Source organism: Episyrphus balteatus, chromosome 4, assembly GCF_945859705.1.
Source record: "Episyrphus balteatus chromosome 4, idEpiBalt1.1, whole genome shotgun sequence".
In the NCBI taxonomy this organism is placed as follows: Eukaryota; Metazoa; Arthropoda; class Insecta; order Diptera; family Syrphidae; genus Episyrphus; species Episyrphus balteatus.
Genome location: NC_079137.1, coordinates 48,352,465 through 48,366,963, shown reverse-complemented (window position 1 = coordinate 48,366,963; position 14,499 = coordinate 48,352,465). Strand labels below are relative to the sequence as shown.

Sequence of the window (14,499 nt, the reverse complement as noted above, 5' to 3'; positions counted from 1 at the left end):
TTTTTATTTTAAATAAGATATTTGTTATTTGTTTACATTTGAAAGAAATTTGCTAATAGATGGCAGTGCGAACGATAGGTGGTAGTACAGTATGAAGCAAAAATATTTTGAATTGTTTGATTCAGCTATCGGTGGAGTAGAAGTTTGTTTGGTAACTTTTTTAAATTATCTCGGCTAAAATTTAGCGCGAACAGCGTACCAGGCTTTGGATCCGAAAGTGAAAAGTTGAAGAAGAAACATATTCAAAATTATTATTTGATGTTTTTTATGTTGAACAACTTACATAAATGACCTAGTACCTTTTATATTTTATATTTTTAACTTTTAATTTTATTTTCACAATTAGCTAATCAAACGCCTAATAAACAACTGATCAGAGTGATCGTTAATTTCAAAAGTGACATGATTTACAAAAGTTAAGGCTACAGTGACTATATCGCCATTTTAGAATCCTAGTTGACTTTATATGCTTTTCACACCAGACCCAAAAACGCGGTTTATGGCAAAAAGTTTTCAAAACCAGAAAAGCGTTCACACCACAAATTTACAGGTTTTTGTTTGACGTTTAAAATTTTTTGACATCTAAATGTCAAGTTTTCGATGGGATATAATTTTTGTTGTTTTAAATCAGCTTGAGCTCACAAAATTGGTCAAATAAAATGAACTCTGACAATTTAAATATAATTTTTTTTATTTGGTCGTTAAATTGTGTAGTTTTATTTTAATTTCTTCCGGAGAATAATATTTTGGCCGCCCCTCAAATTCTGTAGACATTTTGATGTAAATAGGACTGTTTTTTCGGCTGCCTTTGAGCTGTGGCTCCTTTTCAGCCCAAAGTTCCAACAGGAACTCTTCATCTTCGATCCCTCATTTGCTCTGCCATTTTCTATAATTAAAGCCTGGTACGCTGCTCTCGCTAAATTTTAGCTCCCATACAAATTATCGAAAATTTTTAGCCGAGATAAAATGGATCCCATACAAGTTATCGATAACTTGTATGGGAATTTTATCTCAGCTAAAATTTAGCGCGAGCAGCGTACCAGGCTTAATGAAAGAAATAAAAAAAGAAATTTGATTTATATTATCAAAAAAATCAACAAACCGCATTTGTAAAACAACTAGTTATCTTTGCCTGTCAGTTCTTTTTTTTTTTGTCTGCTGTCAGTTCTTTTTTTTTTGTGTGCTGAATTGTTGCTGAATTCTTCAAAAGGTTTGTTTCATTGACCTATTATATATGGACTGCCAGGACCAGGTTCAAGCTATGGTGGCGCCTCTTGGTAGGGCAGCGGGAAATAGTAATTTGACATCTAGTTTTGTGACTTTTGCTTGTCAAAAAAAAAAAAAACAATTTAATTGTTTGCATAAATTTTATGTTTCCCAAGAATAAAAAGGCAACAAAAAATTAAAAATATATTAATATATTATATATTTCACAGTTTTATTCCAAGTTTTATAATTTAAATTTTTATTCTATTCTTTCATTTCAGAAATCAATTTAACAAAAATGGACAATCAAATCAGTTTCACCAGCAGCAACTCAATCAGAGGAACCCTCTAAATCTCTCAAAAGAAAATCGGACTCTCCAGAGACAGCAGAACTCCAAATGGTTTGTTTGGTTATTTTGTTTGGAGTTGAATGTTTTCATTTTCAGGTTTTTGGCGAGTTTAATCAAAACTTGTGTTTTACGAAAACTTGTGGTTTATGAAAAATGTATGGAAAAACTTGTGTTTTTGATATAGCTTTTTAGGGGTTTTCGCAAAAACCGCGTTTTTGGCTTGGTGTAAAAAGGCTATTAGCCGTCACAATATTTCTAACTAAAATTTCAGTTTCGGTAAAGGTATTACCGAAACTACGTTTCTATTGGAGTTATATAAAATAATACAACAGTTTTTAGAAAACGTTATAATATGTATATTTCAATGTTTAAGCCCAGTACGCAGCTGAAGCGAAATAACAGCATTTAAACAACTAATAAGAAGTTGTTTAACAAGAGCTGCGTTCCTTTGGGAATATTTTATCTACTGCTTAGTACTTAAAGCCTAGTACGCAGTTGAAGCGAAACGAAAAATTTTCAAGTCTCCAAAATCGACAACAAAAATGCTAACGAAAAATTATAATCGAGTATCTGTCAAAGTCAAAAAAGTCCAAATTAATTTAAAACCAAGAAAAACCAACAGAAAATATTTTTAACAGAAGAAATAAATGAATCAAAAGTGAAAAAACAGTCAACGTTTTGGTTAATCTAGTACTATCATCTACTCAGGCTCTTCTTCCCGAGTAGATACGATTTGTATTGAATTCGTTGAAAGTGCGTTCCATTGAAAATCGCTAGTAAACAACTAGTAGTACTTTGCCACCTCCCAAAGGAACAGGGCTATTAGATGAAAATTTCAATTTTATTAAGAAAACCTTCATATTTATGTCAATTTGAGCTCAAAGCCCTAACTACATTGGCTCAAAAAGTGAAAAAGTACAAAAGTGAACATTTTGAAACTCATTTTTGTATAGTTTTTCGGGCTGGAAAATTAAAACAAATGATGCAGAAAGCTTATTTTATGGTCTAAAAAACAATTTGTTTTGTAGTTAACTACATACACCACTTTTTGAAAAAGTACAAAAGTGAAAATATTTTTTTTCTGGTTAGCGCAATTGTTTTGTGGAAAAGAGTATACAAATTGTTTATTAGACCAAAAAATAAGCTTTCTTCATCATTTGTTTTAATTTTTCATCCCGAAAAACTATAGAAAAATGTGTTTGAAAATTTTCACTTTTGTACTTTTTCACTTTTTGAGCCAATGTAGTTAAGGCTTTGAGTTCAAATTGACATAAATATGAAGGTATAACTACAACGGCCACTTTTTGCAAAAAGTCAAAAAGTGAAAATTTTCAAACTCATTTTGTGACAGTTTTTCCGACTAGAAAATTGAAAATAATTATGCAGAAAGTTTATTTTTTGGTTTAAAAAACAATTTTTGTAGTTTTTTCCAAAAACAAATAGCGCTAGAAAGAAATAAAAAAATTTTACTTTTGTAAATTTCCCACTTTTTCACTTTTTAGGTCATTATAGTTATGGCTTTAAGCCTGGTACGCTGCTCGCGCTAAATTTTAGCTGAGATAAAATTCCCATACAAGTTATCGATAACTTGTATGGGATCCATTTTATCTCGGCTTAAAATTTTCGATAATTTGTATGGGAGCTAAAATTTAGCGCGAGCAGCGTACCAGGCTTAAATATTAAAAAAAAAAACACTCTAGTGTGCAAATGCCCTAAGTCTGTCACCTTTTAACTTTACACTTTAAAATTTCCAATCAAACAGAACCATATGAATGACAACACAAAAACGTCAAACAAATTTCCCTGGTTCATGTCTTAAATATTTCCCATTATAAAGTTTTTCATTTGACATTGACCACATAAACTTTTGCTAGTCTATCCTGTTGGCTGATAAAGTTCCAATCCAAAGAGTGAAATTTTAATTTATTACTGCCCAAACTGCTATACTACTGGACAAGAAATTCTTTCTTCTTCAAAAAAAATTCAAAAAAAACACACAAAATACCTAATACGTGTGCTTGCACTAAATCAGTGAATTCATTAACATTCATTAAAATACAAATTGTATTCAAAAAGTGTAACGAGAAATAAGAAAAAATAAATTATAATCATGTCCGGCCTACCGCTGTTAACAACTGAACCAGCTTATCAAAAATTACAACAATACTACAATGAGAATGGCAGTAAAATTAATATCAATGATCTCTTTGCTAAAGATGCTGGACGTTTTGATAAATTCAGGTAAAAAAAAAGCTATTTAGTTTAAGGTAAAGATAAAAATTTCTTATTTTTTTTGTGGGATCTTTGAAAAATAAGCTCTGTACCTGTTAAAATGGTTTTTTCATTTTTTTTTGTCTAACATAACGAAATCGAAAATTTCTGCTCTCCCTACGGAAAAAAGAGAAAATGTTTAAAAATAGCCACAAATTGTCGTCCTTTTACAACTACAACTTTACCACCTAGTAACTCTTCGGTCTCGACTCAATTCGATTCGACTCGACGTTTTTTGGTTCGTCGACGATGATAACGACGACGACGATGTGGGAGAAGATGTACCCTCTATAAATTTCCGGTATATACACAAATATTGAACGAAGAGTAGATACATCACAGAACAACGGCTAAAAATCATCCCCTTGCTACTGTTACTATCTTTCCCACTTTGCCACCCACTTTTTTTATCACCTTCACCACCCAACCAAATCTCTGTGTTTTAGGTTACATAAATTACATATATATAAATAAAACATTATTTTGGTACGTATTCCCTTTCCTTTCTGTTTTTTTTATTTTTTGGCACTTGAGTCGATTCTTGAGGTTTTGAATGTTGTTTTTTTTTTTTTCTTTAAAGTTTATTGCATACGGAAAGTGAAAGGATTATGGTTCTGAGAGGGGTTATTGGTTTAAGTTGGTTGAACTAGGTCACTGGCTCAACCTTGAATTTCGCACACTCATCATCTCCCATCGCCCGCACATAGGAGTATTTTCATCAAAAACCTGACCAAAATTATTTTTTGTGGTTTTTGTTATTATATTTTTGTATGAAATGAATATTCTTACTACAAATTACAATATGCTTTTTTTAAATTTTTTTTATCAAATGTCGTTTTCGATTGAACGTACAGAAGCGTCCGGAAGCATTTAGAAGTCTTCTGAAACTTTTTTATTGCCATGAAAATGACAGCCAAAACGTTTCTCAGAAGAGAAATTTTCTTTTCGTTTTAAAATCCGAATTCACTCAAGAAGCGTGCACTCATACATGAATATTTAAAAGTCAAATTAATCACTCAATCAATGTTTTTTTTTATTTTTTTAAATAAATTATTGTTTTCTGAAATAAATTTTTTAATTAATTTTCAAACTTGCTTAAAATATTTTGGAACCAACTTCCCCATTAATTTGTTGAAAATTACCATTTTTGAACAAATTTATAAGATTTCTTTTTAAAGGAAAAAAAATTAATATAAATATTTGACAATTTCACACAAAACCACACAAATACAAAAAAAAACACCGAATTGAGTGGAAGCGATTTTACCTTTTTCATTCGATTTCAGAATGAGTGAATCCTTGAGTCAAACCAATCGAAAAGGACAAAGAACTCATAAATTTAATTATTAGCCTAGCCTCCTGTTGACATTATTCTGTTCAAATTTTAGTCACCATGCCTTATAATGGCGTTTTTAATTGGCAATCCGGAATTGTTCTTCGATTCGGAATCCCAATTGAACAGTTTTTTTTTATTCCGAAGAATCTGAAGTTTGGTGTGAATGTATTGTTTGAGTTTAACATGTTTCACATATATGTGTATTCGCGCCAAATTTCATTTGTATTTGTGCTGCAAACATTTTGTACTGCTGACATTTAAATCTATGAATGTGTGAGTGATTCTGCTTCTGATTCTGTTTTTAAAACCAGAAGAGAAATCCTCTTTTTTTCAGAATCAGAACTGTCAGTTTTGCCCAATTGAACGCATTCAGATTGCTTTTTTTTGCTTCCAGATTGCCAATTAAAAACACCATAACTTGTAAGTTTTAAATTATTGGCGAATAACAGGGTATACTAATGTCGAATTCCAAACAACCAAAAATTCGTTCTGCATTCGACTTGCAGTCGCTACTTTTTCCTTAAATGAATTCCACTGAAAAAAAAATTCGCTCCTTTTTTCCAAAGAATCGATCCTTTTTAAATCTCTTTTTTTTTAGACGGATTAACACAGATTTCACCACACTACAATTTTGCATAATGCAAAACTTCTAACCTAACTAAACTTTTGTAAAGAAATGAAGAACCAGATCCAATTTTTGTTTATTTGAGAAATATAAATAATTGTTAGTGAACAAAATAAACAAAATTTACGTTGTTTTGTTCCTAATATGAAGTTTTGTATATTCTCTTGTTTTTCATCGGTCAGTTGGAAACACATACGTAAACAAAAAAAAAGATCGCTACCTTTTTTAATTTCCTAAACAGCTAAAAAGTATCGACTTTAGTAGCGATTTTAGTAGCGACTGCAAGTGGTTGAAAGGAATTCGACATAAAACAAAATCATTAAAATTCAAAAAATAACTCTATTTTTATATAAAATATTAATATATTTTTAATAAAATAATTCTAATCCCAAATTGAAATAGAAAACACCATAAAATATTTTCAAAACTAATTTCTCCATTTAATTTTTTTTTTAGATTTCTAACACAATACTTCGATATCACATATTGAATAACATTTACCAAAGTAGTACCTACTTATTGAAATAAAAATGAAGTAAATGTAACAGTTCAGTTTGAACTCATTTTTTAACAAGACACGATCTAAAAACCCATTTATATTTAGAACCTGCCATACTTTTTGCTGTCAATTTTGATTTTTAGCAAAATCGACTTTTGACCAACTTTTCACTGCAAATACTCCTATGTGCGCCCTCTCCCACCCAATTGTGTATAGTAACTCTCCTTGGGCCAGATTTGAACTTGATTGTGTACTTGGCCTGAGGAAAATTAAACAACATTCGTAAAACATCGATACTGGTGTTTTCCAAATTAAAGTCGAAAGTCTTGTTTTTGTTTGGGAGCTTGTAGTAGACTCGTCGGTCGATTGGTCGGTTAAAAGGGGGAGGTAGGCATGTTACCTGTATTGCTACTACGTGATTATATTACACGATGGTATAATCTTCTTGATAATAATTAGTCAAGTGTTGCTAGCTACGCAAACATGTTTATTTTTGAAATGGTCGAGAATCAAGATCAAGGTTCATCATGATTTATGTTGTTTTTCTTTTTATTTTTGTGTTGCCGGCATTTTCAATGCCAAATTTTCCTATCTCTTTTTGTTTTAGTTATCAATTCTTTTTATTTTTGTTGTATTTTTTTGTTTAACTAAATCAGATGTTTTTTTTTTAAACAAATGCCAACAAAATTTTCCTTTGTTTTGTCTTAATTTAATTGAATACAATTGTTGTATGTATGCAGGTGTATACATATGATAGTGTGTGACGTCAGTTTTTGGCTTGTAATTAATTTCAAATTGTATCAATTGATTGCGTGTAGAATAATTTATTGAATTTTTGTTTCTACGTTGAACTTGTAGGTACACACTAAACACACGTAACAGTAGGTAATTGTGTGAAAGTGAAAAATTATTATTATTTTTTTACAAACACTGTGGCAATGGGTAATCATTATAGGGAGCTTCTTGCTATAGTTGGAAATAAATACAAAATTATATTCGCCAAGTTTCAAGTCTCTAACTTAATTCTAACCCGGTCCATCAAGAAGCTGAAATTTCTTATAAGAATAATATGGGGTTTTGCTAATTGAACAGTTAATTTCAAATCCTACCCAAACTATAGTATCTAGTCTTATCTTCGATTTTACGTTATGAAAATATTTTACACTTTTTCAGGTGCAAATATCAACAACTATAAGTTATTTCCATAGGATTTGAAGGTATACCTATTTTGAATTTAAGTTCAAACTGCTTTTCGTAGTCAAGTAGTTAAGTAGATTCTATAAATGAGGGGTTTCTTACGTTTTTAATTGTGTTTTCTACTCTAAATAAAAAAAAAAAAAAAAAATTTTAACATTGTATGTGCTTGTACGATGAAGGTGTCAATTTAAATTTTTTGCCAATTTAAATTTATGTCGAATCAGAACTTCCTTTTTTGCTTCTAAATTCTCTTTTAGTTTTATTCTTATTCACAATAATGCGAGGCGACGCAATGAGACGAGAGCGTTGCGTTTTATTTATTCTAATAATTTTTTTTATTTCATTAATGTAGACAAAAATGAAAAAAATGTTTCATAGACTTTGTACCTATGAATCAAAAACAAAAATAAAAGTTGACTATTCCAATTTTTGAAAATGTCACTGAACGCCTTATCTTCTAAGCGTCATTCGATTTAAAAATCAGGGGGCTCATTCCATAACTCGATTATCGAAAAACGATATCGTTTCGACGATGATTTGCTTTCCGTACTTTCAATAATCACTATCGTCTCAAACGATAACGTTTTTTTTTTTGCTTTCCGTAACTCAATTATCATCACGAAAACGATTGTGCTTGGACGATTACTAGACGATAGCTAAATAAGTAAATTCGTTAACAAAATGACCTAGTATTGTGAATCTTATCAATTTATAGAAACTTTTACTACAATAAAAAAGTCTGTTAACGATTAAAAAAAAAACAATAAAAAAATATTGTAATATTTATATACACATTTTTTGTTCATCTCTACCTTCCTTCACTTTTGGTTTATATTCCAAAATAAAACATATTTTCTTTATTTTTTGAACCGTTGTTAACAGTACTTGGCATAGAACCATTATCTTAATTTCAAACTTTCTCGTAAACGACTGAATTGATTTCTACAAAAAATTTTGCACGAACTGAAATTTTTAGATACCGAGAAAAGTATCTGTATAAGAATTTTATTCTGGTATTTCTCTGAGCAAAATTTAACCAATTAGCTCCTTAAAAAAGATTTATGCTATGTGGCGGAAAATGTCTTGTCTTTATTATTATTATTTTTCTCAGCTTCCTACTAAGGTAGTTTCTGAGTTTTTTTATTCATTCTGGCAATATGCGAGCTTCAAAATAAAAATTATAAAAACAAAAATATTCATCTACGGCGTTTTTTCGTGCCAATTAGAAATTCAAACACTTTAGTCACTTAATCATTGACAATTATTATAAAATCGTCATATAATTAAGTACCTAATATGTCATTACAAAGAATCGCCTAAATTAAATGTTTCTCTGTCCTTTGCTTTTGAAAATAATGTCGGTCGTGGTGTAATTGATTTCAAAACATAGGTATTAGTCAATTCATTGCGTGTTTATTGACTTAACACAAATATCGATATTTCCCTTTATTTGTCATGCGTTTTATAAAATACTATTAACTTTAATTGGGTCTGTATTTTTTGATCTATTTGTAATTGAGTATGTTGTGTAGAATATATCCCTTGATATACTCGTACACAATGTGTATAATAAATAATGTTAATCTATTTTTAGGAAACACATTATTCCAAAAGACAATTTCTTTTTTGATATAAAATCAATTTTCTTTTCTTTTTTTTTTTCTTTCATTTCATTTTTAATTGGATTCTTTTGAAATATATTAATCAAGCTAATGCATAGAAGAATAATAGAAACAGAGCCTGGGGAAAATCAAGTAAAAATATTGTTGAATAACATTTAATTTGTTTCATGTATTTTTGTTTGTATTTACTTTGAACTATTGTAACGGATATTTCTATAAATAAAGTACTCTATTTAATAATTATTCTTTTCCGTTGGGTTGGGTTAAGGAAAAAAAGATTTTTAACTGAAAGTTAGTGATGTTTTTGTAGAAATTGAAACAAAAATACTACGTAAATCTAGAAAAGTAGATTTGACAAATTTTATCCCGGATATAAAAAAATAAAAAAAATGAGAACGCACTTGCTCTTAGAATTTAAGTTGTTTACTTTTATAAAATTTTAATATAAAAACTTGGTAAATATAAAGAGCCTCTAAAATCCAACAATATGATGTTTATGCATTGTTGGATTTGTTTTTTTTTTAATATTTCATTTTTTTTTTTGAAAATCAATTTTTTAAAATTATGTGTCGAATAATAATTCCTTTGAGATAGAGTATCATTTTTTTAAATTTGTATTTCAAAAAATAATTATTAAAAAAGGGTTTTTACAATAAAAAACAAAAATTACAATAAGAATTTTAAATGGCGTAATTAGTTTGCAGATTAAGGGCCTATAAAAAAAGTATTTCCTTTTTTTCAAAGAACTATTTTCAGTTAATGACTGTCTACAAACTTTAAGTAGATCTTCAAAACTTCAGGGAATGTTACAATACTGGGCCATCCGTGTTTTTTGACTTGGGGATTATACTTGACTCAAAACTCACACTCAAATTATGATTATGTTATCAATATAGCTTATCGAATTCTAAGATTCGTAAAACTATTCTCTCAAGATTTGCACTATCAATTCGTCTTAAAATTTTATATATATCAATTCTTAGGCCTATACTTGAATATGGCTGTATTGCATGATCACTATAATATTCAACTCATATTGATAAGACAGAAGGTATTCAGAAAAGATTTATACGATTTTCTCTGCGTTTTCTGAGTTGTACAGTACCTTGCCATATTATTAGGCCCAAGCGAAAAAAAATACTTTTTTTTGGATCACGTTGATGTATTTTTAAAGTTTTTTTCGAAATATGTATCTTAAATTTTGTTTTGTCTCATTTACTTACACTCATCATGTAGATACGGATTGACTTAAAAAAAGTTAGAGAATTCATAAATTTCGATAAAAAATAACGTGCAAAAGGGATTAAGCTCCTTAAGACGTTTTCGTTTCGATTCTACGGTTTTGGAATAGGGTCGAGAGGCTCAATGATTCTATATCTGTGCATAATGATATCCTTTCCATAAAGCTAAGAATGTCACGTTATTCCTCGATACAAAAATTAAAGTATTGAAACGATCTGGAAATTCTCCGGTCATGAATCATGAAAACGTCTTTTAGAGCTTATTCCCTTTTGCACGTTATTTTTTATCAAAGTTTATAAATTCTTTAACTCTATTTAAGACAATCTGTATCTTCATGATAAGTGTAAGTAAATGAGACAAAAAAAAACTTTAAGATATTTCGCCAAAAATTTTAAAAATTGAGGAACATGAACAAAAAACTTGTATTTTTTTTTTCGCTTGGGCCTAATAATATGGCAAGATACTGTATGCGATTTGTTTAAAAAAAAAAGAAGAAGTGGTCTTATTGTTTTGTACGTCACTGTAAGTGTTTACTCCTTATCGCATTAAATAAACAAATGAAGCATTGCATTTAAGCACGTATAAGCCTTTGAAGAAGAGCTTTAGTTATTAAGCCATATTGGCAGTTTCATCCGGAAATTTGAATTACACTTTTAATCATTGTGAAATAATGGCAAAATGTTATTCACTTTTGAAAATTTCGGCCTTCTTCCAAACTTTTTCCCATCTCAAATGCGAGGTAATGGAGTGCTCGGTTGGGAAACTCTGCAATATTAATCAAAATAGATTAAACATCAACTATCCCAAAACGCCATTAATATCTTATCATAAGAAAAAATAACAACATGTTTATTCTGCTGCTCCCAGGCCGGAAACAAGAAAATACTGTCAATAACATATAATATTAAGTTTTCTGAAAGATGTCATGTTGTAGAGAGGTATTCTATCGGCTTAGAGGTCGCATTGCATTTTACAATACTCAGTCATTCATTTGTATTTAAAGTTACTTCTATAATAAATTAACTTATAGAAAGAATTAAATTCACTATCGTGCATTAAATCTGATATTTTATACGATTAGCTGGAGGCTTACAAAGATTACTCAACCTCTACTTATCACTTAATGTAAAGTTATAAATTTTATTAAACGATAATCGTTGTCTATTTGTATGGCTATAACCAGCAACAAAAAGTTTGCATTCACAATATCACGATTAGGTTGTTAAATGCATTTTATTGCATAACACCAAATGCTATTACCCAATGTGTTTTATCAAACTTATAACAGCTTTCCGAAAGTGTTTTATAATTCTAATAAACTTTATTTTTTTTTTATATTGCAGCTTACGTCTGAAGACTCCCAATGATGGAGACATTCTACTGGATTACTCAAAAAACCGCATTACCCCTGAAGTATGGGCATTGTTATTGGACTTGGCTAAAGTTCGTAAGCTTGAAGAAGCCCGACAGGCTATGTTCTCTGGTGTACACATAAACATCACCGAAGATCGTGCTGTCCTACATACAGCATTACGTAATCGTTCCAGCGATGCCGTCCTGGTTGATGGTAAAGATGTTATGCCAGAAGTACGCGCCGAATTGCAACACATGAAAGAGTTTACCAATCAAGTACTCTCTGGTGTGTGGCGTGGATGCACTGGCAAACAGATTGTCGATGTTGTCAATATTGGTATTGGTGGCTCAGATTTGGGTCCATTGATGGTTACTGAAGCTCTCAAGCCTTATTGCAAAGGATTGCGATCACATTTTGTTTCAAATATTGATGGTACACACATGGCTGAGGTTCTTAAGAAAGTCAGCTATGAGACAACTTTGTTCATTATTGCCTCCAAGACCTTCACCACTCAGGAAACAATAACCAATGCTACATCGGCAAAATCATGGTTATTGGAACAGGCTAAGGATGTAAGTATAATATGGAAATGTTGGTAGTTTTTTTTTTTCAATGAAATGTCTTTATTATTCAGCCCGCTGCAGTAGCTAAGCACTTTGTTGCTCTATCAACAAACAAGGAGAAGGTAACTGCTTTCGGAATAGACAGCAAGAATATGTTTGGCTTTTGGGATTGGGTTGGAGGACGTTATTCTCTATGGTCAGCTATTGGTCTATCAATTTGTCTATCTATCGGTTTTGAAAACTTTGAGAATCTCTTGGAAGGAGCCTACTATATGGATACACATTTCAAAACTGCACCGCTAGAAGCTAATGTAAATAATATTTTTTAAATCTATTTATTTCGAATTTTATTAAGGTGTGTTTTTTTCTTCTAGGCTCCTGTTATTCTAGCCCTTCTTGGAGTCTGGTACTCTAATTTCTATAATGCAGAAACTCATGCTCTGCTACCTTATGATCAATATTTGCATCGGTTTGCAGCTTATTTCCAACAAGGTGATATGGAAAGTAATGGCAAATTTGTAACCAAGAGCTCTCAAGTTGTTAACTATAATACGGGACCAATTGTCTGGGGTGAGCCTGGCACCAATGGTCAGCACGCCTTCTATCAACTTATCCACCAGGGTACTCGTCTCATTCCTTGTGACTTTATTGCGCCGGCAGTCACTCAAAATCCAATCGCTGGCGGGGTGCATCATAAAATTTTACTCGCCAATTTCTTGGCTCAGACTGAGGCTTTGATGACTGGAAAATCTGAGGCAACAGCCAAGGCTGAACTCGAAAAAGCCGGCATGTCTGGTGAGAAACTTGCAAAATTACTGCCACACAAGACATTCACTGGCAATCGTCCAACAAATTCAATTGTTATGAAGAAAGTCACACCCTTTACACTTGGAGCAATTATTGGTTGGTTATTTGTAGGGCTACTTTTTATAAGTCTCCTAATTTAATGTATTTTCTTATAGCAATGTACGAACACAAGATCTTTACACAAGGTGTTATCTGGGACATAAACTCATTCGATCAATGGGGTGTTGAATTGGGCAAACAATTAGCAAAGGCAATTGAACCCGAATTAGCTGATGGCAGTCCAGTTTCATCTCATGATGGCTCAACCAATGGCCTGATTAATTTTATCAAATCCAACTGGTAAACTAAACTGATTCCTCATCACATTAGAAAAAAAAAAAAAAAACAAAACAAAAAGCTTTCAACTAAAAACAGGAAAAATTATTTAAAAAAAAATCTCTCAATTTTTGTTTTAACTATGTGTTTTAAGTAAAAAAAAATAATTATAAAGTAAATTAGTAACTAGCAACAAATGCCATGCACACGAAGAGATTTAGAGAAAAGGAAAAGAAATAAAATGTTTAATTGTTGTCCTATGTTTTTTTTTTTAAATATAAGTAATAAAAATAGAAATTCACTTGTGCAAAATGCAAAAAAATAAAAGTGCTATTTAAAGAAACAAAACATTCAAATAATTGTCAAAGAGAATAAAACAAAAACAAAACAAAAATACTATATGAACACAAAAATGCCAGTTTTGTAAAAGTATTGTATATTGTATGCATTAGGTCATCATCCGTTATTCATTGAACATTACATATTACATCAGCACATATTACATCTTCTTAAGCTGGCATCAAACTATTGTTCGATTGTGTTAGTCAACGTGTTGCTGAATTAATTAAAAAAAAATTAATAATAATAATAACGGATAAATAAAAATATACAAGTATACAATTATAATTATATAGATTTTTTTTGTTTATGTGCATGGAATATAGACAAACCGATTATATATTGTACAAAAGAAACTAAAAAATTATTCTTTTTGTGAACAAGAAAAATAAAGAAACATACATCACACATGAGCTTGATTGGATGTTAGATACAAAATCAATGTAATTTAAATGTGTTTTTCTTTTTAGTTTTCTTTAGTGAAGTGTCGTTTCAGAATCAGACCAACATAAGATCGCACATTCCACACTGGATACTGTTCACCATAAAAAGCCATAAAATTTGATCAAGTTAATGGGCCATCAAATTGCAAGTCATTTCTCAAAACGCTATACAGAGTCGTTGACAGATATTTTGCATGGACACAAAAAATACCTACATACACCAACCTATGGACACTGACTTGGGTATATGAGCTAACAATCGTCACCAATTTAAGTTTGTATATCATATCGCCATATATACATTCTACTTGGGCTACATGATCACTATTG

At 30.5% G+C, this 14,499-nt stretch overlaps 1 protein-coding gene across 1 annotated transcript; it reads left to right on the top strand.

Annotated features, from left to right (window-relative positions):
- The first annotated feature begins 3,416 nt into the window (after positions 1-3,416).
- On the top strand, positions 3,417-13,468 carry LOC129917948 (glucose-6-phosphate isomerase). Its single transcript, XM_055998197.1, has 5 exons — positions 3,417-3,797; positions 11,692-12,274; positions 12,337-12,576; positions 12,640-13,168; positions 13,228-13,468. Exons 1-5 carry the CDS (start codon positions 3,667-3,669, stop codon positions 13,413-13,415), a joined length of 1,671 nt encoding a protein of 556 aa, XP_055854172.1. The 5' UTR covers positions 3,417-3,666; the 3' UTR covers positions 13,416-13,468.
- Positions 13,469-14,499: the final 1,031 nt, after the last annotated feature.